General features: G+C 43.9%; 1 protein-coding gene across 2 annotated transcripts in view; it reads left to right on the plus strand.

Annotated features, from left to right (window-relative positions):
• The first annotated feature begins 14,483 nt into the window (after window positions 1-14,483).
• The window catches only part of EFR3A (EFR3 homolog A), an 86,942-nt gene continuing 77,060 nt past the window's right edge, over window positions 14,484-24,365 (plus strand). For both annotated transcript variants that reach the window (XM_086337370.1, XM_086337369.1), the window contains exon 1: window positions 14,484-14,713. Coding sequence is in view for 1 of the 2 variants with exons in the window: in XM_086337369.1 (XP_086193495.1) it covers window positions 14,704-14,713 (10 nt within the window). In the remaining variant the exon portion in view is untranslated. The remainder of the gene's footprint in view (window positions 14,714-24,365) is intronic.

The raw sequence follows: 24,365 nt of genomic DNA on the forward strand, positions 1-24,365 counted from the left end.
GGGCTTCCCTGGTGGCTCAGATGGTAAACAATCTAAGAGTAAACTAAACCATGACTGTAATTCATCTTCCACCCCATGGGAAAAGAATCAATACAAGATCTCTTGGCTTCCCTTAAAGTTGTTGAAATAGTTGGAAAACATGACTCCTCCCCTGGAGGGCTTGACAATTTTTTCCACAAAACAAACTCTAACTCCACAGAGTCTCCCCTTACATCTCCTATTGAGTCTCTGATCTGTTCTTCAGCTGACTCTGTACTGCCTGTAGTTAAGAGCTTGGGTTTGGTATAGACAGACCTGAGTTCAAATTCCAGCGCCATTTACGTGCCCGTATGACTTTTGAGACCTATTTAATCTCCCCAAGCTTCAGTCTTCTATTAAAATCAATGTGGGATACTCATGCTTTTCTACTCAGGGGTTTTGTGAGCATTTTGTCAGAAAATACATGTAAGGCACATGGTACAATACTGGGTACATACTAAGATCATGAAAAGTTATACCTCTTGTGATTAATTTTATGGTTTTTTCAGTAGTCATGTACAGATGTGAGAGTTGGACAATAAAGAAGGCTGAGTGCCAAAGAATTGATGCTTTTGAACTGTAGTGCTGGAGAAGACTCTTGAGAGTCCCTTGGACTGCAAAGAGATCAAACCAGTCAATCTTAAATGAAATCAACCCTGAATATTCACTGGAAGGACTGATACTAAAGCTGAAGCTCCAACACTTTGGCCACCTGATAAGAGCTGACCCATGGGAAAAGACCCTGATGCTGGGAAAGACTGACGGCAGGAGAAGGGGGTGAGAGAGGATGAGATGGTTGGATGGCATCACTGACTCAGTAGACATGAGTCTGAGTAAACTCCAGGAGGTAATGAAGGACAGAGAAGCCTGGTGTGCTGCCGTCCACAGGGTCTCAAAGAGTCGGACATGACTTAGTGACTTTACAACAGCAAAGGATGTTAGCTATGTGCTAACTCAGTTTAGTTCAGATCAGTTCAGTCGCTCAGTCATGTCCGACCCTTTGCAACACCATGGACCACAGCACACCAGGCCTCCCTGTCCATCACCAACTCCTGGAGTGTCAGGAAGCATTTAACAGGAGGCTTCCTGTGTGCAATTTTGGATCTGTCAGGAATCCTCCGTTCCTTATCAATTCCTGAATATTCAGGAATTAAAAGGAGAGGCAAGCCTCTCCCCAGGCTGAGGGATCCAGGCAATTTCCTTCTTTAGTTTTTCTATATGGTGATAAGTACCCTCATTATGGTAATATCTCTGCTGAAAATAGCTATCTTGTAAGACAGTATAAATACCTACACAATGTTGAATAAAACACCTTTTCTCCATCAGAGCTTCGGTCCCTGTGTCCCCATGTCCGAGAGAGCTTTCTCTCTCTCTCTCTCTCTCTTTTTCAGGCTGATTTCCTGGAGCACAGAGGCTCTCTGAGTTCACTTTCCTGCCCGGGCTTCTAAGACCTTCAAGAAACCTCTCTGTGCCTTCGCCCCATCAAGAGGGCTCCTGAGGCCTCCGTGAACAGAGCAAGCCCCGTGCAGGGGCTTTACTGGCTTTCTGCGTAAACCAAGGAATATCAGCCTCTTTCTCTCTCCTTTACTTTCTTATCGGTCGACTCCGGACCACCAGGTTCCAGTCCATTAAAGGACCTCAACAAGTGGCACCTGAACAGGGACTTGACACACATATGCAGATTCGGACGGAGTGACCCCTGGGCCTACTGAGGCCGGTAAGTATTAAGACAAGGGTAAAACAGCTGGAAAGCTCCATCACTTTTCTACTTTACTTCTTCACTTATTTAAAGTTCAGGGACCTAATGAAACGTATGCTGATTTTTTAGCTAGATTACAAACTGCTGTTTCCCGTACTGTAATTGGAGAAAAAGCCAAAAGGCAACTAGAGAAATTACTTGCTTATGAAAATGCAAATGAGGAATGTCAAAAAGCTATAGCTCCAATTCGTGAGACAGGGACTATTATTGATTATTTGAAGGCTTGTCACAATCTAGGATTAGAAACTCAAAAGATGCAAATGCTAGCTGAAACAATGGTTGCTGCCTTAAGAAAGGGAAATGAAGGATGCTTTACATGTGGAAATAGAACCATTTAAAAAGGAACTGCCCTAAGAAAGCTAAAAAAAAAAGGAAAAAATAAAAAAACCTCCAAAAATCTGCCCTCGTTACTGTAGAGGAATGCATTGGGCCAAAGATTGTAAGTCTAAATTTGACATTGAAAGAAAACCTATTCCAGGAAACTCCAAGCAGGAGTTCCCCCCCCCCAAGTCTCTTTCACCAAAAACCAGGGGCAAATTCCATCTTTTCCCTCAAACCCTCAACATCCGGCATAACTGCTGTCGATATACCAGTTTTGTTTTTAGATAATATGAAGTTAATGAGCTCTATCTACATTTAAATTCACATAATTAAAAGTATTTAATATTAAATATAATGTTTATTTAAATATAAATATAATTTAAATATAATTGTTTGCTAATCTAATTAAGACATGTCTTAAGTCATGAACATTATATAATACTTTTATTATGCCTAGGTTTAAGGTAAACTAGACTTCCATGGTGGCTCAGACAGTAAAGTGTCTGCCTACAATGCGGGAGACCTGGATTCAATCCCTGGGTCCGGAAGATCTCCTGGAGAAGGGAATAGCAACCCACTCCAGTGTTCTTGCTTCCCCCTCCCCCCCTCAAAACACGGGCTCAAAGAAATATTTCGGAGAAGGCAATGGCAACCCAGTACTCTTGCCTGGAAAATACCATGGATGGAGGAGGCTGGTAGGCTGCAGTCCGTGGGGTCGCTAAGAGTCAGACACTTATTGAGCGACTTCACTTTCACTTTTCACTTTCACGCATTGGAGAAGGAAATGGCAGCCCACTCCAGTACTCTTGCCTGGAAAATCCCATGGATGGAGGAGCCTGGTGGGCTGCAGCCCATGGGGTCGCTAAGAGTCAGACACTTATTGAGCGACTTCACTTTCACGCATTGGAGAAGGAAATGGCAACCCACTCCAGTGTTCTTGCCTGGAGAATCCCAGGGATGTGGGCTGCCATCTATGGGGTCGCACAGAGTTGGACATGACTGAAGTGACTTAGCAGCAGCAGCAGAAGCAAGGTAAACTAAATTTGTCAACAAAAAGATAACTCTTTACATATATATATATGTATATATATAAATATATAAATGAGATGAAAACTTTTAGATAAACTCTATTATAAATAATTATATTTTAATAGAATAATCTATTATTATAATCTAAAATAATCTCTTAAGATTGAGATAACTTAAATTTCTAGAGTTGTACTAAACTAAATAATAAAAGTTTATTAAATAGCTAGGTCATTTCCAAATAAAATAAGATTTTAAAACATTAGTTACTAAATATTAACTTCCTCTTACAAAAAGTTTTTCTTACAGAAAACTAAAGAGATTTTTAACTATTAATAAATATATTATATAATGTATAATATATTTATATATATAATAAATATATATATTATAATGATATAATAAATATATTCACCAATCTATAAAATGCTAATATACAAGACACTTCATAGTTGCTAAAAAAGGTAAGATATATGCTTTTAATAATAAGATATGACAAACTTAGATATACATTCCACATTTTTCCTAGGGGCCACTGCACATTTAAAAAACAATACACTTATTAAAATAACTTGGAAGAATGACGAACCTATTTGGACAGAGCCGTGGCCCATCACATAAGAAAGAGTAATTACGGGTGGCTCAGAAATTTATTCACTGGAAAAAACTCTGATGCTGGGAGGGATTGGGGGCAGGAGGAGAAGGGGACGACAGAGGATGAGATGGCTGGATGGCATCATTGACGCGATGGACGTGAGTCTGAGTGAACTCCGGGAGTTGGTGATGGACAGGGAGGCCTGGTGTGCTGCGATTCATGGGGTCACAGAGTCGGACACGACTGAGCGACTGAACTGAACTGAACTGAAGAAACTTATGCCGGAGAAGGCAATGGCACCCCACTCCAGTACTCTTGCCTGGAAAATCCCATGGATGGAGGATCCTAGTAGGCTGCAGTCCATGGGGTCACTAGGAGTCAGACACAACTGAGTGACTTCACTTTCACTTTTCACTTTCATTCATTGGAGAAGGAAATGGCAACCCACTCCAGTGTTCTTGCCTGGAGAATCCCAGGGCCAGGGGAGCCTGGTGGGCTGCCATCTATGGGGTCGCACAGAGTCAGACACGACTGAAGCAACTTAGCAGCAGCAGCAGCAGCAAGAAACTTATGCAGAGTACATCATGAGAAATGCTGGGCTTGAAGAAGCACAATCTGGAATCAAGATTGCCGGGAGAAATATCAGTAACCTCAGATATGCAGATGACACCACCCTTATGACAGAAAGTGAAGAGCAACTAAAAGGCCTCTTGATGAAAGTGAAAGAGGAGAGTGAAAAAGTTGGCTTGAAGCTCAACATTCAGAAAACAAAGATCATAGCATCTGGTCCCATCACTTCATGGGAAATAGGTCCCATCACTTCATGGGAAATAGATGGGGAAACAGTGGAAACAATGTCAGACTTTATTTTGGGGGGCTCCAAAATCACTGCAGATGGTGACTGCAGCCATGAAATTAAAAGACGCTTACTCCTTGGAAGGAAAGTTATGACCAACCTAGATAGCATATTCAAAAGCAGAGACATTATTTTGCCAACAAAGGTCCATCTAGTCAAGGCTATGGTTTTTCCAGTGGTCATGAATAGATGTGAGGGTTGGACTGTGAAGAAAGCTGAGTGCCAAAGAATTGATGCTTTTAAACTGCGGTGTTGGAGAAGACTCTTGAGAGTCCCTTGGACTGCAAGGAGATCCAACCAGTCCATTCTGAAGGAGATCAGCCCTGGGTGTTCTTTGGAAGGAATGATGCTAAAGCTGAAACTCCAGTACTTTGGCCACCTCACGCAAAGAGTTGACTCATTGGAAAAGACTCTGATCCTGAGAGGGATTGGGGGCAGGAGGAGAAGGGGACGACACAGCATGAGATGGCTTGATGGCATCACCGACTTGATGGACGTGAGTATGAGTGAACTCCTGGAGAAGATGATGGACAGGGAGGCCTGGTGTGCTGTGATTCATGGGGTCGCAGAGAGTCGGACACGACTGAGCAACTGAACTGAAGAAACTTACAGATACACAACTAGAATTAAAGCATATTGAAGAATCTTGTTCTCCTTGGAACTCTCCTATCTTTGTTATAAAAAAAGAAATCTAAAAATGGTGTCTCCTAACAGACCTTAGAAAAGTTAATTCATCTATGAAACCTATGGGTGCATTACAACCAGGAATCCCATCACCTACCACTATTCCACAAAATTGGCATATCTGAAATATTTTGGAGAAATTTCATTTCATTATCCTTCTGGTAAGCTGTGGAATTTCTTCAAAAATACTGAATTTATTATTTCTTGCATTATCAGCTCACAGCCTATACCACAGGCTGAGGTTTTTTATATAGATGGGACTAAAAATGCCAAAGCTTCATTCTGGTCTCTTAAGGAATATAAAGTCTTTTATACTAAATTTCATTCTGCTCAACAAAATGAATTATATGCATTTATTCAAGTTATTTGCCTACATCCTTACCCCATTAATATAGTCTCTGACTCTATATTTTCTGTTTTTGTATTTAAAAATATAGAAACCTCCACCATAAACTCTAATCAACCTATTATTCAACAACTCTTTTTTGAACTACAATCTGTTGTTAGAAACTGCTATTCTCCCATTTATATTACATATATTTGAACACATTCTTGTCTTTCGGGCCCCATGATTTATGATAGTGAACAAGCTGATAAACTGGTTTCCTTTGCTACTCCAGAGGAACAGCATGCTCTGTTGCATAACAATGCTGGCTCCCTACTCCAGCTATGGAAAATCCCATACCACCAGGCTAAAGAAATTATTAGTTATTGCTCTACTTGGAGACCCCTACATCTTCGACCCATTGCACAAGGTATTAATCCTCGTGGTTTGCAACCTAATGAACTATGGCAAATGGATGTAACTCATTGCCCTAGACTTCCTCCATTTTCTTTCCTACACGTCTGTATAGACACAAATTCCTCTTTTATCTGGGCCACACCTCTTCGTAATGAGGCTACACAACATGTTATACCCTGCCTATATTTCTAGACACTTTAAACAATTTTTACAATATTTTTCTATTAAACATATTACAAGTATTCCTTATAACCCACAGACAGAAGACATAGTCAAACAAACACATCACACACTAAAGTTACAAATAAAAAAATTTAAAAAGGGAGAATACACAAGGTTCACTACTGTCTTCCTTATCTAAAGTAGACTTTACTAGATTCCAACATAAGATATTTTCTAGACTTATAACTATTGTTAATACAGTTTTATTTGTTTAAAAAAATTTTTTTAACCTCTTCGGAAGATTCGACCCAAGGTGGCCCCTGGCATTCAAAATGGAGATGAAACAACAAAAACCCCAGGAAGAAAAAATTCCAATATAGGCTATGTCAGCTCTAAAGATCTCCAGAAAGCACCGCCCTCGGCAGCATCACCCTATGATCTCCCCACTTGGGGACAAATAAAAACCCTTACTAATCGAGCTGAAAATTTGGTCTCTCAACAGGGATTGCCTCCGAGTCCTGAATCCTGGCAATGCTCAGTCTTTCGGCCTGTACCTCCCCCTGCTGGACCTCGACTAATATCCAACCCCCATCTATTCAGATCAGATCAGATCAGTCACTCAGTCGTGTCCGACTCTTTGCAACCCCAGGAATCGCAGCACGCCAGGCCTCCCTGTCCATCACCAACTCCTGGAGTTCACTCAGACTCACGTCCATCGAGTCAGTGATGCCATCCAGCCATCTCATCCTCTGTCGTCCCTTTCTCCTTCTGTCCCCAATCCCTCCCAGCACAGAGTCTTCTCCAATGAGTCAACTCTTCACATGAGGTGGCCAAAGTACTGGAGTTTTAGCTTTAGCATCATTCCTTCCAGAGAAATCCCAGGGCTGATCTCCTTCAGAATGGACTGGTTGGATCTCCTTGCAGTCCAAGGGACTCTCAAGAGTCTTCTCCAACACCACAGTTCAAAAGCATCAATTCTTCGGCACTCAGCCTTCTTCACAGTCCAACTCTCACATCCATATTACAGGTGGTCGAATGGACAGAGAGAGGACCAATAGTTTCAACTAAAGACTATACATATGCCCCCTCCCTAGAACCTGAAGGAGCCATCACACCCTGGGGAGGAAGGAAAACTAATTAACATTTATTTAGGCTATGAAGTCCTTCCATTGTGCCTGGGCCCAGAGAAATTATCCATAAACATTAGCCAACAAACTTGGCTTTCATCCTGCCTCCAAAAGAAGACTTTCGGACATTGCCTGGATTATTTACTGCCCTTTTTTTGTCCATAAACCATGTTTATACTACTGAAACTTTAGGGAAAGAGTTGGGGAAAGAACAAAAAACATTATGTAAAAGGTTACTAATGAAACATTACTATAACAAAGGACTTCTTGGCTGTCTTGACAGTGGAATGGCACCCCCTTCTCCTCCTCGAATCATCCTCAATAAACAGAGTGGGCCTAAACAATGGGACATTTGGGCGGCGAGCACTGAAAAGCTTGGAACTTGGACCGGACATTTTACAGGGAGCAGTTGTGGTCAAAGTAACTATTTCTAAAATCAGTCATATTTTATACAGGCCTATGTCCCACTTCCTTTTGTTATAGCCATAGGAAATTTACAATAAGACTTTACATTCTGTAACTTGTATTAATTGTAAACTATATACTTGTCTTAATTCCTCTATCTCTTTAAGAAATGATTCCCTTTTGAGTCTTTGATCTTGACGTAATTTGCAATTACCAACGACCCCGGGAAGAACGTCCCATGGTTGGACTTGCTTCCGGATTACCTCAATTTTGTGTTACTCTTGATTCATTTTAACAATAGTGCCTACAACTGAATACAAATCAAATTTCATTTTACAAATATAATAAAATGGGGGAATTGTCAGGAAGCATTTAAAACAGGAGGCTTCCTGTGTGCTATTTTGGATCTGTCAGAAATCCTCTGTTCCTTATTAATTCTTGAATATTCAGGAATTAAGAGGAGAGGCAAGCCTCTCCCGGGGCTGAGGGATCCAGGCATTTCCCTCGTTAGTTATTCTATATGGTGATAAGTACCCTCTTCCTTTTTATGAACCATGTGGTAATATCTCTGCTGAAAATAGCTATCTTGTAAGACAATATAAATACTATACAATGTTGAATAAAACACCTTTGCTCCATCAGAGCTTTGGTCCCTGGGTCTTGCTTTCTCTCTCTCTCTTTCAGGCTGATTTCCTGGAGCACAGAAGTTCTCTGAGTTCACTTTCCAGCCCGGGCTTCTAAGACCCTCTCAAGAAGGCTCTCTGTGCCGTCACCCCATCGAGAGGGTGCCTGAGGCCTCCATGAACAGAGCAAGCCCTGTGCAGGGGCTTTATTGGCTTTCTGTGTAAACCAAGGAATATCAGCCTCTTTCTTTCTACTTTCTTATTGGTCGACTCCGGACCACCAGGTTCCGGTCCATTAAAGGACCTCAACACTGGAGTCTACTCAAAGTCATGTCCATTGAGTTGGTGATGCCATCCAACCGTCTCATCCTCTGTGGTCCTCTTCTCCTCCCGCCTTCAATCTTTCTCAGCATCAGGGTCTTCAAATGAGTCAGCTCTTCGCATCAGGTAGCCCAAAGGATTGGAGTTTCAACTTCAGCATCAGTCCTTTCAATGAATATTCAGGGCTGATTTTCTTTAGGATGGACTGGTTGGATCTCCTTGCAGTCCAAGGGACTCTCAAGAGTCTTCAACACCACAGTTCAAAAGCATCAATTCTTTGGTGCTCAGTTTTCTTTCTTTCATATGCTAACTAATGCTAGCTAAATGCTAACTAGTAATAGGAGTTATGGGGCACATAACTAACCACCCTCAAATTTGGTGGCTTAAAATAAGGAGTTATTTAGCTCATGCCTCTGTGTGCTGACAATTTGGGATGGTCTCAGCTAGGCAGTTCTTATGCTAGTCTTGGCAAGAGTCACTCTTGACTCTTTGTGGAGTTGGAGGGTCAGTTGGGGCTCGCTGATTTACAGTGGGCTCATCTGGAATGGGTGGGATCACTGGGCCCTCTCTCCTCCAATGGAGCCCAGGCTTCACCACATTTTCTAAGTCTCTGCTTGCATGGTGTTTATCTCTGTCCCATTGGCCAAAGCAAGCTGCAAAGCCAGTCCAGCGTCTCCAGGGTCAGGACTGGGGAAACAGAATACCAAAGCCAACTGCAAGAGTGTGCACAGTCAGGGGAAGGAAGAATCTGAGGACTTTTCTCCAAGACACCACAAAGAACCTCTTCTAATACTTTTATTTATCTATGTTTGCTTCTTGTCTTTATGTCCTTTGTGTTTATTATCATCCCCGCTTCTTCCTCTCTCTCTCTCTGTCTTCCTCTTTCTCCTTCTCTTCTTCAAATATTTATTAAGCATCTAGTGTGTTTCACGAAGAAGGCAATGGCACCCTACTCCAGTACTCTTGCCTGGAAAATCCCATGGATGGAGGAGCCTGGTTGGCTGCAGTCCATGGGGTCGCTGAGGGTCAGACACGACTGAGCAACTTCACTTTCACTTTTCACTTTCATGCATTGGAGAAGGAAATGGCAACCCACTCCAGTGTTCTTGCCTGGAGAATCCCAGGGAGGGGGGAGCCTGGTGGGCTGCCATCTATGGGGTCGCACAGAGTCGGACATGACTGAAGCGACTTAGCAGCAGCAGCAGCAGTGTGTTTCATGTAGAGAGAATACACCAATATATACTATCTAATTCAAGTTGTCTTGTAAAGGATCTCATTGCCTATAGTGCCTCTACGTTTAAAAGAAGTTTTTTCTCTGTCTCCTTATAGCAGTTCCACTCTAACACCCTGTGTTAAACACTAAAGCTAGCTAGTATTTTAGTAAATAACAATGGGAGATAATGCTCTTCTCTAATTGTTTAAAATGATAGTGTTTCTAAGGAAGGGTTACCAGCTGTTTTGTCTGCTCTAATCAAGAACTCAACCTTATTATCTCAGGATTTTGCTCCCTATCCATTTGCAATTCTCTTTATAAAGCAGAGATGACGGTGACATTTGGCTCGTGGAGTGTGTGCCTGCACGCCGTCCTAGTTGGCACAGAGAGGGGTTGGGAATGACCTTCTGGATTAGAGGCTCATCCTTTTTATTTGTTCTCATGTGTTTCCAACCTCTTTGACAACGACGGAAGTGAGAAAATTACTCTGGCATTCAGTGTGCTGTGTTCTCAAGTGCATGAGCTTAAATGGCAACAGAAATAGCCTGATGACATGTGTGGCATGCCTGGGTAGAGCTTCATTGTACTTCAAGTCTTTGCTTTCTCTCTCTCTCTCTTTTTTTTGATGTGGACCATTTTAAAGTCTTTATTGAATTTGTCATAATACTGCTTCTATTTTATGTTTTGGTCTTTGACCTCAAGGCATGTGGGGTCTAAGCTCCCTGACTAGGGACCGAGCCTGCACTCCCTGCACTGCAAGGTAAGGTCTTAACCGCTGGACCATCAGGGAAGTCCTTCACCTCTTTCCTAAGAGGATGGATCTCCACCTTGGTTGCGCATAAAACATCTGGGGAGCTTTTAAATTAGGTCCACACCCAGGCTACGCTGCAGACCAAACTACATCAGAATCTGGGAAGTAGGATCTGGGCATGGCTATTTTTTAAAAGCTCTCCTGGTGATTCCAAAGTTGAGTCAAGGTTGAGAACTACTGCCTTGAGGGGACTCATAAAATGTTACAACACAGAAGTCTCTCTTGATCTTGAAATTGAGGAAAATTACATCCAGAGACGTCAAAAATTCTCAAAAGGCTAGGTAAGAGGGAAGGAAAGATTCAAACCCAGGTTTTCTAAGTCCAAAGTCTGTGTTTTGATGCCTCATAAAACATAAGTGACCTCGGAAAACCCTGAGTCACTATTAGGCGATGGTGGAAATAGAATGGAGTGAAACAAAACAAGAAGGGTATACTCCTGATATAAATATTTAGTGAGAAAGAAAACTAAGCAATGAGAGCATCAAATTGCATCATTATGACCTTTTGGGAATAAGCTTTTGGGAGAAGTAAATAACAGCTATTTCCTATAAACTGTAAATTTGCTGGCAAATACCTTTGAATACGCAAATGCATGCTAATTAAAAGTGAATCATCTCAGTGCCTGATTTAGAAATTGGAACAAATACTGGACTAAACCTAAAGCAGAGCTATTTTGAGCAATTCGGGCTATAAGCAAATATTCTGATAGGATGTCGACAATGGTATTTCTAATACCATTTGGATGGAAACTATTCTTTCTGGAAGAGCGATCTATGCAGAGGCTCATCTTTGTGTTGGCCCCACGCAGTGTGTAAGAATCAGAGCTGGGAGGTGCGGGGACACAGAGATCGATAAATTCCAGTTCCTACCAGTCCAAATTTGGCTTTAAGAGAGGAGCACTGGCACAGAGTGAATAGGAAGGGTATTCACGAGAGGTTCAGGACAGGCAAACACCCTTAGCTCAAGTACTAAAGAAGGTGGTGCAAGAATCAGTCCTCTAGAAATTGAGGTGAGGAAAGGGGTAATACACAGGCAGAACCTGACCCAGAAGATTTGATAGGGAAAGGAGGTCTGTTCAGTAACACTGTACTGAAAGCCCACCTGTACTAACTTGGAAAACACTTCGGCATAACACTTAGGTTATGTGATCTGTTATCTGTGCTATCATTATTCCTGACTTTCAGCTGTCCCTTCCTTAGGATCTTTGGCTGCTGACTTTATTTCTGGCAATGATACAAAACCAAAAGACCAAGAGGGAGTTTTTAAAAAAACCAAAAAACCCAAACCCATTATGGGTCAAATGATCCAGGGCCTCTGAGACTTGTATCTTTTTTGAACAATGTAAGCAGAGATGTCTGTCATTCAGCAGCGTGTCCTCCTTTGCCTTCTGGGGCACTGTGCCCTCTGGCTCTCCTCCATCTCTGTTATTCTGGCTCCACACCCTCCCTCAGCAGGCTTTCTCTGACTCCTGCCCTCAGCTTCTGTCCCTGGGCCAAAGATTTCCAAATTTCTCTGAGATCCCTCTGCCTGCCTTCCACCTGGTATGCCAGCTGCCTTCAGATCTATTTGCTCAGATGTTTCTCTTGGACGTCATCTCAGGCTTAATACGTAAAAGAGAAACTCACATCCTCTCTTCACACCCCCTCCCTAAAGCAGCTTTCCTTCCCAAGTTGTCTCCTGCTCTTCCAGCCCCATCCGTTTCCTTACTCCAAACTTTGAGTTACGTAACTAACATATGCCTCACTTTTGCTCCCAAGTCAGCAGACAGCAAATGCCAGGGAGTCTGCTTATGCAGTAAGATTCAGCCCTTTCCTTTTCCACGACCACCAATACTTCCTTCTGTATAAAAATCGAGGTCTCCCCTCCATGGTTCCTCTGCCATGCTGTCTGGTCCATAGAAAGCTGTTCCTGATCTTGTAATGATATTGTCCTTATAAAGAATCTAGATTCTTAAAGGACAAGTTCCACATTTGCATGTAAAGTTGTTCATTAACTAGTTCTATTGTACTTGCTTTATTTTTACATCCATTGAATAAATATGTATTTTATTTACATAGTTGTTAAATTAATATGCTTTAGATACTTTCGAACTGTGGTGTTGAAGAAGACTCTTGAAAGTCCCTTGGACTGCAAGGAGATAAAACCAGTCAATCCTAAAGGAAATCAATCCTGAATATTCATTGGAAGATTGATACTGAAGCTGAAGCTCCAATACTTTAGCCACCTGACGCGACAAGTGAACTTACTGGAAAAGACCCTGATGCTGGGAAAGACTGAAGGCAGGAGGAGAAGGGGATGACAGTGGAGGAGATGGTTGGATGGCATCACTGACTCAATGGACATGAGTTTGAGCAAGCTCCAGGAGATGGTGAAGGACAGAGAAGCCTGGGTGCTGCAGTCCATGGGGTTGCAAAGAGTTGAACAGGACTGAACAACAACAAGCCCCCCTACTGTGCGCCAGGCTGGAACACAGACATAGGAACCAAATATGGTTTTTGCCATTTTCTGAAATGTGTACAGTCCACTGGTGGAATATAAGCACGTATAAAATTTTAATTAGGATTCAGTGAATAAACTGCTACAGTAAAGGTGTCCTGAAAGTCTGGGCAAGGTATCTGGGAGCAGGAAAGATGTTACAGATGATAAAAATATGCAGCAAGGCATTGAAAGAAAACCAAGTACTTGGTAATCTGGCCTTTACCATTAGCAAGAAACAGTCTCCTACATATGGATTGTACACTCTCCTCTCATCCACTTCCCTGACTCACTTTAAATTGCCCTCTACCCTCCCCTAGTCTCTTTAAGAGCTGTCCAGGTCTTTGCTAGTTCAATTTTTTTTTTGCTAATTCTGCTTTTTCACAAGTCCACCTCAAGACAAACTTCCTCAAGCCCTGCCCTCTCTTATCTTCACCTTCTTTCTCCTCTCCATACTGCACATCATTTAACTAGAATGTTGGCACTACCCTCAAAGACAAAGAATTTCAAAGCTAAATATATACTTGAATCACTCTCATGTGTGATTCATCGGGTTTAGGTAGGAAGGCAGGAATTCGATTTTTAGTAGATTCCCGGGTGATTCAGGCACAAGAAACAATCCTGAGTCACTTTGAGAAACACCGTTTGAGACCCCTGTGGGCTTCCTATTTCTTTCTCCACATAGGCTGTCCGCATCCTATAAGGACTAGCAAAGCATATGTGGGTTGCTGAAGGCTCTGGGCTCCAAGTACCAGCTTAGGCCGTTGACTAATAGACACATCCATCAATTACCAGTGACATTCAGAGAGTCAGGAAAAATGACTCAGTCAAGTGGACAGAACCTCTGTCTCTGGAGGAAAGTAACTCCGGAGGCATGAAATCTCTCTGAAAGTCATCCGAGGAGCAAGAGGAAATTACATTTTCTGTCCTCTCAAAACAGACGCAGCCACCGCCCCGGAGGACCTCCGGACGTCTCAAATAAATCACGCTTCCAGAGAATAAAAGACGCACTGCAAGTTCAAGGGCTTAGAAGAGAAAAACCCTACGGGTACTAGACGCATTCATTCAACGCCATCCTGCTTAGCTTACAACCTCATAAACAGGTGCAACTGCTAAGAAAATAATTGTTGCTAATGCACCTCGAATAAGGGTTCGTGAAAACGAATGTGACTCAAACCACTCCTTTTTGACAATAAAGCGAAGGCCGAGGATGCCCAAAGCGCTGCGCAGTCCTTCCGCACGTCCCCAAGTCCCCCCATGCCGCCCCTCCCACCTTCGAGTGCCACCGCCCTGCGGGGGGGCGGGGCCTGGACGTCGGCGACGTGCTGACGTCAGGGCGTGGGGCGCCCCGGCGTCGTCCAGCGCGGGGCTGCGCCGGCGGGGGCCTGCTGCTGCCCGCTCCGCCTGCGTGGTCTCGGAGGTCCGCGTCGTCTTTTTCGGCCTTTCGCCCTTAGCCTCGTCCCGGCCTCCGCGGCCCGGGCGGCTGGCCCGTCGTGATGCGGTCAGCGCGCCCGGCGCGGCCCCGCTGAGCCTCGGCGCAGCGACGAGCGCGGCTCGGGGTCATCATGCCTACCCGTGAGTGGCCGCCCTAGGGCCGGGCCGGGCGGGGAGCGTTGGGCGCGCACTCCGGGTGTCGCCGGGCCGGGGAGTGCCCGCGACCGGCCGAGTTCGTTTCGTTTGGGCTTAGGCTTTCCCGGGAGTGGGCGGGCAGAGGTGGTTGCGGCGCGGGAGCCCGTTGCACGGAGCAGGAGACCGAGGCCCGAGCGCGGAGGGCGCCCGGCTTCGGAAGCGGCAGAGATGCCAGAAGTCAGCCCCGCAGGACTTCAGAGTCCAGCTGTTCCTCCAGCAAAGCGCAGGGACTTCCTGCAAAGGCGGGGAACTCACCCCCCCCCCCATCCCCCGCCATCGCCATAGCCTCTTCACTTCCTCGAGGACGGGCGTCGCCGGTGGGGACGCCCCGGCCTCTCCCGGAGCGCTTCCCCACGACGCCCGAGCCCCGGCAAGCCTGGATTTTCCCTCTGAGACACGTCCTGCTGGTTGAAGTAGGCGCGCTCCTTGGGGAACTTTGTCAGGCTCGGGTGCCCCGTGGTGGTGGACCACAGGGCTTCCGATCCACCGGGCCGTCGGTTGGAAAAGGAGGGTTTAAGGTCTCCCTCCCTAGACACGTTGAATAAGACTCCCGGAGCTTGGGCCCCGGAATCTGTGTCCTCCGTGTTAAACGGAAGGACCCTGAAGTTTGAAAATCGCTGGACAGTTGGAGGCATTTTGGGCAAACAGGGTGTATGTAGTACAGCATTGCCAACGACCAATTTTTCAACGAGCCCAGAGCATCACCAAGTAGTGATTCTTTAAACCCACTGGCTTAGGTATGTGCCCACTAGGGTAGTTCTAGATTTTGGACGCAGAGGAAAAGCATTGATGATGATTGATTTGAGAATTTTTTTCAGGTAGGGCTCTTGTGAGCACGGTGTTTCATAATGTGGAATCCTGAAACACTTGGCAGCATGTTTCCAGTTAGCTCCTATTTCTTAGAATTCATAACGTTTCCTAATTGTCCTTATTTTTGTAGACATATGGGACAGTGGATTTCCAGGTCAGCCTCAAATGCTTCTTTTGTCCAGTGGTGGGTAAAGAGGCATTATCTCCTGATACTAGAAAGGTTTATATAATGCTGTTGCATATGTTTAAACAGTCTTGATTGTAAAGATGACTAACAGCTTCTCCTGTATGTCTGGGTAAGGTGGGTTTTGTTCTCTTAACACAGATTTCCTAACCTTGATCTTCTTGGGTTTTGTATCCAGTATGCATGTCAGCAGGCTTCCCTGGTGGCTCAGTGATAAAGAATTTGCCTGCCAATGCAGGAGAGGTGGATGCCATCTCTGGACGGGGAAGATCCCCTGGAGGAGGAAATGGCAACCCACTCCGGTATTCTTGCTAGGATAATCCTGTCGACAGAGGAGCCTGGTGGGCTGCTGTCCATAGGGTCACACAGAGTCGGACACAGCTGAAGCGACTTAGCATGCATGCATGCATTGGGGAAGGAAATGGCAACCCACTCCAGTATTCTTGCTAGGATAATCCAGTGGACAGAGGAGCCTGGCAGGCTGCACTCTATGGGGGCTCGAAAAGAGTTGGACGCGGCTAAGCACACACACGTTCATATGTCAGCAGTTTATATTTTAATTTTATTCATCTGGACTGGAGGAATATCCTCATCACTGTTACTGTCAGTTTATTGTTCCTAAATTCATGTTCGTGTTATTCAGTGAATTAGCACTGTGCTAATCTACACTCCAGTATTCTTGCCTGGAAAATCCCATGGACAGAGGAGCCTGGTGGGCTATAAGTCCATGGGGTGGAAAGAGTGGGTCATGACTTAACAACTAAACCACCACCATGAATCTACTTTCTTAGAAAGCAAAGTGTGGGGAGGGGACACCTTTCTTGAAAGTTAGGACTTCAAGTGGAATTTATTGGTAAAGTGGCAATTATTATTTTTTTTATTATGTTTTAGGGTTATCTAGCTTCATAGACGGAGAAGGCAATGGCACCCCACTCCAGTACTCTTGCCTGGAAAATCCCATGGATGGAGGAGCCTGGTGGGCTGCAGTCCATGCAGTCTCGAAGAGTCGGACATGACTGAGCGACTTCACTTTCACTTTTCACTTTCATGCATTGGAGAAGGAAATGGCAACCCACTCCAGTGTTCTTGCCTGGAGAATCCCAGGGACGGGGGAGCCTGGTGGGTTGCCGTCTCTGGGGTCCCACAGAGTCAGACAGGACTGAATCGACTTAGCAGCAGCAGCAGCTTCATAAAATGGACATAGGAAACATTTGTTTGTTTTCTTCAGTTCAGTTCAGTCGTGTTCAATCTTTGCGACCCCATGAATCGCAGCACACCAGGCCTCCCTGTCCATCACCAACTCCCAGAGTTCACTCAGACTCACGTCCATCGAGTCAGTGATGCCATCCAGCCATCTCATCTTCTGTCGTCCCCTTCTCTTCCTGCCCTCAATCCCTCCCAGCATCAGAGTCTTTTCCAATGAGTCAGCTCTTCGAATGAGGTGGCCAAAGTACTGGAGTTTCAGCTTTAGCATCATTCCTTCCAAAGAAATCCCAGGGCTGATCTCCTTCAGAATGGACTGGTTGGATCTCCTTGCAGTCCAAGGGACTCTCAAGAGTCTTTTCCAACACTACAGTTCAAAAGCATCAATTCTTCGGCACTCAGCCTTCTTCACAGTCCAACCCTCACATCCATACATGACCACAGGAAAAACCATAGCCTCGACTAGACAGACCTTTGTTGGCAAAGTAATGTCTCTGCTTTTGAATATGCTATGTAGGTTGGTCATAACTTTCCTTCCAAGGAGTAAGCGTCTTTTAATTTCATGGCTGCAGTCACCATCTGCAGTGATTTTGGAGCCCAAAAAAATAAAGTCTGACACTGTTTCCACTGTTTCCCCATCTATTTCCCATGAAGTGATGGGACTGGATGCCATGATCATCGTTTTCTGAATGTTGAGCTTTAAGCCAACTTTTTCACTCTCCACTTTCACTTTCATCTAGAGGCTTTTTAGTTCCTCTTCACTTTCTACCATAAGGGTGGTGTCATCTGCATATCTGAGGTTACTGATGTTTCTCCCAGTAATCTTGATTCCAGCTTGTGCTTCCTGCAGTCCAGCGTTTCTCATGATGTACTCTGCATATAAGTTAAATAAGCAGGGTGACAATATACAACCTTGACGTACTCCTTTTCCTATTTGGAACCAGTCTGTTGTTCCATGTCCAGTTCTAACTGTTGCTTCCTGACCTGCATACAGATTTCTCAAGAGGCGGGTCAGGTGGTCTGGTATTCCCATCTCTTTCAGAATTTTCCACAGTTTATTGTGATCCACACAGTCAAAGGCTTTGGCATAGTCAATAAAGCAGAAATAGATGTTTTTCTGGAGCTCTCTTGCTTTTTCCATGATCCAGCGGATGTTGGCAATTTGATCTCTGGTTCCTCTTCCTTTTCTAAAACCAGCTTGAACATCAGGAAGTTCATGGTTCACGTATTGCTGAAGCCTGGCTTGGAGAATTTTGAGCATTACTTTACTAGCGTGTGAGGTGAGTGCAATTGTGCGGTAGTTTGAGCATTCTTTGGCATTGCCTTTCTTTGGGATTGGAATGAAAACTGACCTTTTCCAGTCCTGTTTGTTTTCTTAGTTGTGTGATTTACAGCGCAAAATGACACAAGGATGCGCCATGGTGTACTTTGCATAGTTAAGAATACAATATTCATGACCTGATTGGAAGAAAGTGAACTACTTGAGTTGTCTGTCACTGTTAATATTTATTATGGTACAGTTTCTGTGATTGCTTCAAAGTATGATACTGATTGGTGGTACCCATGTGAAGTCAGTTGTGTTTGTAATTGCCGTTTTCTCTTTTTGTGACCAGAACCACCAAAATCGCTGGGATAGTGCAATGAACATTAGTACCCCTCAGAAATTCTGCATGTAGAATAAGTAATTTTTGCAAAATCATTATTTTGTTTAGGGATTTTTTTTTTAGGAACACCTACCCACCCCAATAAACGAATGTGTTTTTCTTTTTGGTGTCAGGCAAGTTAAGAGGCTCGTGTATATGCTTAGCTAGTTAATCCTTAAGGGTTTAGTGAAATAAATGTAATGGTTTTCTGTAAAATGAAGGTGTTGGAGATGATCACCAGGGTTTTTTCAGACTCTATAATTCCAAGTCATAGAATTTTTCTATTCCTGCTATTTTGTTGCTTACTTGGAATGTTGATTCTCTCAGTCGTTGAAACTGGAATCGGTGAGTAGAATCTAGTGGAGCATGGCACACCCATGAAGGCAGAGTGACAGCGTGTCTCATGAATGTTAGCAGTCACGTCACTGGAGTTATTTAGAAGATCCAAAAAGGTCTTTTTCAGAAAGCAGCTACCTGGAAGGGTGTCTGATAGGAAGTGACTGCAGCACAGGAACAATTCTGTGGTCATGTCACTCTATTCAGGCAGTCGTTTGCAATGGTCACTAAGCACAGATTTCAAGACTGTCTCCCTAAGCGATCTCTTCAAACCTGCAACCCTGTAATTTGTCATGTCGTTTTTCTAAAGGCCTTTATTTCATCCTCCTCCACTCCAAGGACCATTAAGAAACATTTTGATTGTGAAGATTTTCCAAATTCTGAATCAGAGTTTGAGTGAAGACATGTTAAAGCTTCTTAATTCCAGTCGTTTTATTTATTTGTTTTGTGTATCAGGAGACTGAGACTCAGTGAGTTTCAGTAACTTGCTTAGAGTCAGGTGGAGTAGAACCAGGGCTTGAACACAGATCTGGGGGTTGGGTTGGGGTTAGGGTTCCTATCCATAATCACAATGAGCATAGATAATGTTTGTTTTTCCATAGCTAAGCTGATAATAGTTTATCTTTTCAAAAAATATTCCTTGGAGTTACACTAAGGCAAAAATGGTCTTGGCCAAAATTTACATCAGATATGTGAACTTATAAAAATACTTACAGTTTCGTCTTTGCTTCTGTCTTGTCGCCGGAATCTGAGGGAAGAATACTGGGGATCCCAGGGATATGCTAGGTAGATTCTTGGTTATATAAGTGTAGACATAAGGTTTTTAGTAAACTACTTACATGAAAGGGACCCCTTAGCTGACAGATAACTTGTCTTGAAACAGTTCAGTAAAATGTCTGATTGAATGTGCTCTTGTTTTATATATGAAAACCTGTTGTATATTGGCTAAGGGAAACTGCATCTTAATCATTTTTTGCTGTGCTTTCAGTGATTATTTGTGGTTGATGTGTTCTTTTCTCGTTTAGATTGGCATTGATATTTGGCCGCATACATTAGGCTGTGGTAATGTGGTCCATCTATGTTTGGTTTTTTCCCATTGATGAGGTTAATTATATTTGACTTATTTTTCAATCCATTCTTATGAAATAACTGCAGAATATAGATGAATTGTGATGTGAGGGATGAATGCTGTTTGAAGTGTTTTTGTTTAGAAACATAAGCAGACTTGACCTGCACGTGTGAGCATTCTGTCTGTTCCTTCGCTCTCCCTTGCCTGCCCCTCACCCCCTTCTCTCTCTCTCCCACCCAGCACCTATATATATTGTCAGAGTTACAGCTGAAGAGTTCTCTTTCTCACAGTGACCTTTGTCCCAACACTGTTTGGGTTACTACCAGAAGTCATCTGTCCCCACTCACGGGGACGTGGGGCTGCATTGAAGATAATATATGTGGTGGGAGATGAGACTGGAGAAGGAGGAAGGAGCCAGAATTTGCAAGATTTAATACGCTGTGCAACTAACGTGACTAAAATTGTCTTCCAGCTGTCACATTCACAGGAAGTGGCTGTTTTGTAGGCATGTTAGCAGTTTCCAACTTACTGGTTACTTTACAAAAACTTAGAATTTGCTCTTAGTAACAAATTATTTATGGAGTGTTGATTGTATACCAGGCAATATACTTTGTGCTTTATAGGAATGATCTTATTTAATTGTCTCCCACATTGAGGAAGGTCCTATGTAACCGGTTACAGAAACGAAGAGATTGGTTCAGGGAAGTTGAGTACAGCCTGCTGACAGTGAGTGTGGAGCTGGGCGTGGAGCCGGATGCCTGTGACTGCAGCGCTCTGCTCCGGGTGCAGCAGGAGTGGAACCCGCTGTCAGATCCTATCAGTTTCTTTCAACACGGTCTCTTCTGCTTAGCACTCTGCCTGGTCACGTCACAGGTACTTGGTCAGTATTGACTAAAAGAGGGAATTCGAACTGGAGTCAGAGCAGTGCTTCTTAGATACGATAACTGGAAATAACTTTTTCCCCCATAAAAACTGTTCTGAAAGGTTTTATAGTTTATGATTAGATTCTTAGCAGACCTGTCTGAAATATTTGCCAGGCCTGAGACAAAGAATACCAGTGCAGGCCTGCAGACATACTCTAAGTTGGGGTTTCTCAGTTTTTGCTCTGTTGATGCCTTGGGCTGCATCGTATTTTGTTGGGTGGTCTCGGTCAGTCGGGTGCATTGTGGTTTGTGTAGCAGCGTCTCTGGCTTTTCCCCACTAGAAGCTAGTTGTAGTCTTCGCTGTCCTAAAGTGTGACAGCCAGAAATGTCCTCACACATTGCCACGTGTTCCCTAGGGGGGCACTGTCCCCAGGTTGAGAACCACCAGTCTAAATACTGAATGTTACTGACCACGCTGTGCCCACAGCCTGGCCTGCTTTCCCATCCAGGGCCCTGCAGTTTGCTCCCTAGAGATGACCTCAGGCTGCAGGCCCAGGCGGCCTACAGGCCCGATCCAGGCAGCTGTGACCTCTTGGGTCAGGGCAGGCTCTTTCCTGACCCTGAAGTGAGATTGGTGTGTCACACTTCTCTGGGGAGCCAGAGTGAGCAGATTCCCTCTGCCCCATCCCTCACGGTTCCATCTCAGGAGTTGGGTGCACTTCTGATCCCCTCCCAAAGCTATCCCACCAGAGTAGGGGGCAGGTAGGAGGAAGAAGCCCAGCTTCTTGGGGATACTCGATTTGCCTAGACTCCCACTTGGGGTGATTTGGAGGGGACAACTTTACAGAAAAACAGCTGCCGCCATCTCTCTGGTGTTTTAGGATGTGATTTTCAGTATAGTCTCTGTCCCCTCTCCTGCCCACACATGCTTCTCTGAAAGAAAAGAATACTCTGTCTTTTGGGAAGCAGAGGTCCTTTGTACCTGAGTCAAATGAAGGCACTGATTCTTAGGAGAAAGCGCCTTTTACCTATTGTATAGCCCAATTTTGGTAAGGGGTGATCTGAATACTTGGTGGGTGTTGACAACTACGTAAGTTCATACTGTCTTTACGGGGCATGGAGAGGTGTAGGATAGAAGTATTATAAAAATCTGGCTAAAGATTTGAAGAAGGATTCAAAGTTAGTATCAATTATAAGAGATCAGTATTTGCAGTATTTACACAAATCAGAGAGCAAAATGCCATCAGCCTTCCATGGTTAAACCACACACCTATGCTTGTCGGCAGTGTTTGATCAGGCTTGGGGAAAGATGATTCATTTTCACTAATGAATAAATGCTAATTAAAAACTGGAATCCTTCGGAGTTTGTCGCATTACCAAAGATACAATTTTAATCTCTTCTTCAGCAACAATAGGCAAAGGTGGTGGTGAGGTACAATAGAAAAGGCAACACTTTGGTATGACTCTTGAAAGTAATTTGTCAGTGTTTTATCAAGTTCTCTGATAATGCATTTACTCATTGACCCAGGAATTTCACTGTTTGGAATCTATAAGAAATGATGAAAAACATAAACTGCGCCAGGATTTCTGCACTGAAATGTCTATCACAGTAATATTGGTAAAATAGTAAAAACCCAGAAACTTTAATATTCAATCATGGGGAAGTGCTGCACATTGAATATAGAACATCCTTGCAAAAAAAATGCCATACAGCCATTAAAAATGATACTTGTAGAAGCACTGGGTTTATAAATTTTTACTTTGTGTAATTTATGTTTTCCAGGTTAACCACAGTTGGCATATAGTCCACAACCAGAAAAAAGAATGCTTAAGATTTTTATAACTTTAGCATAATTTTTTCATAATTTTTTACAAAACCTAAATGAAACAAAATATTGCCATGAACTGGTTCTTCCTTTATCACATAGAAAAGAATTTGGGTAACTTGATGAGATAGTGTCTATTGTATGTGTGTGTACATTTATGGCTTAGGAAAATAGTGTATTTACTGTCTGATTGCTCTTGCTGTTGCTGCTAAGTTGCTCAGTCGTGTCCGACTATTCGCGACCCCATGGACTGCAGCCTACCAGGCTCCTCCGCCCATGGGATTTTCCAGGCAAGAGTACTGGAGAGGGGTGCCTTCGCCTTCTCCGCTCTTGCTGTTGCTGCTGCTGCTGAGTCATGGCAGTCATGTCCGACTCTGTGCGACCCCATAGACGGCAGCCCAACAGGCTCCCCCGTCCCTGGGATTCTCCAGGCAAGAACACTGGAGTGGGTTGCCATTTCTTCTCCAATGCGTGAAAGTGAAGTCGCTCAGTCGTGTCCCGACTCTTAGCAACCCTATGGACTATAGCCTACCAGTCAGGCTCTTGCTGTTCAGTTCAGTTCAGTTCAATCGAGTCGCTCAGTCATGTCCAACTCTGCGACCCCATGAATCGCAGCACGCCAGGCCTCCCTGTCCATCACCAACTCCCGGAGTTCACTCAGACTCACGTCCATCGAGTCAGTGATGCCATCCAGCCATCTCATCCTCTGTCGTCCCCTTCTCCTCCTGCCCCCAATCCCTCCCAGCATCAGAGTCTTTTCCAGTGAGTCAACTCTTCACATGAGGTGGCCAAAGTACTGGAGTTTCAGCTTTAGTATCATTCCTTCCAAAGAAATCCCAGGGCTGATCTCCTTCAGAATGGCCTGGTTGGATCTCCTTGCAGTCCAAGGGACTCTCAAGATTCTTCTCCAACACCACAGTTCAAAAGCATCAATTTTTCGATGCTCAGCCTTCTCCACAGTCCAACTCTCAAATCCATACATGACCACTGGAAAAACCATAGCCATGACTAGATGGACCTTTGTTGGCAAAGTAATGTCTCTGCTTTTGAATACGCTGTCCAGGTTGGTCATAACTTTGCTTCCAGGGAGTAATCGTCTTAATTTCATGGCTGCAGCCACCATCTGCAGTGATTTTGGAGCCCAAAAAAATAAAGTCTGACACTGTTTCCACTGTTTCCCCATCTGTTTCCCATGAAGTGATGGGACTGGATGCCATGATCATCGTTTTCTGAATGTTGAGCTTTAAGCCAACTTTTTCACTCTCCACTTTCACTTTCATCTAGAGGCTTTTTAGTTCCTCTTCACTTTCTACCATAAGGGTGGTGTCATCTGCATATCTGAGGTTACTGATGTTTCTCCCAGCAATCTTGATTCCAGCTTGTGCTTCCTGCAGTCCAGCGTTTCTCATGATGTACTCTGCATGTAAGTTAAATAAGCAGGGTGACAATATACAACCTTGACGTACTCCTTTTCCTATTTGGAACCAGTCTGTTGTTCCATGTCCAGTTCTAACTGTTGCTTCCTGACCTGCATACAGATTTCTCAAGAGGCGGGTCAGGTGGTCTGGTATTCCCATCTCTTTCAGAATTTTCCACAGTTTATTGTGATCCACACAGTCAAAGGCTTTGGCATAGTCAATAAAGCAGAAATAGATGTTTTTCTG

The sequence above is a fragment of the Bos grunniens genome, chromosome 14 (genome assembly GCF_055505025.1).
Source record: "Bos grunniens cultivar Pamir isolate PY7600 chromosome 14, Bosgru_T2T1.0, whole genome shotgun sequence".
NCBI lineage: Eukaryota > Metazoa > Chordata > Mammalia > Artiodactyla > Bovidae > Bos > Bos grunniens.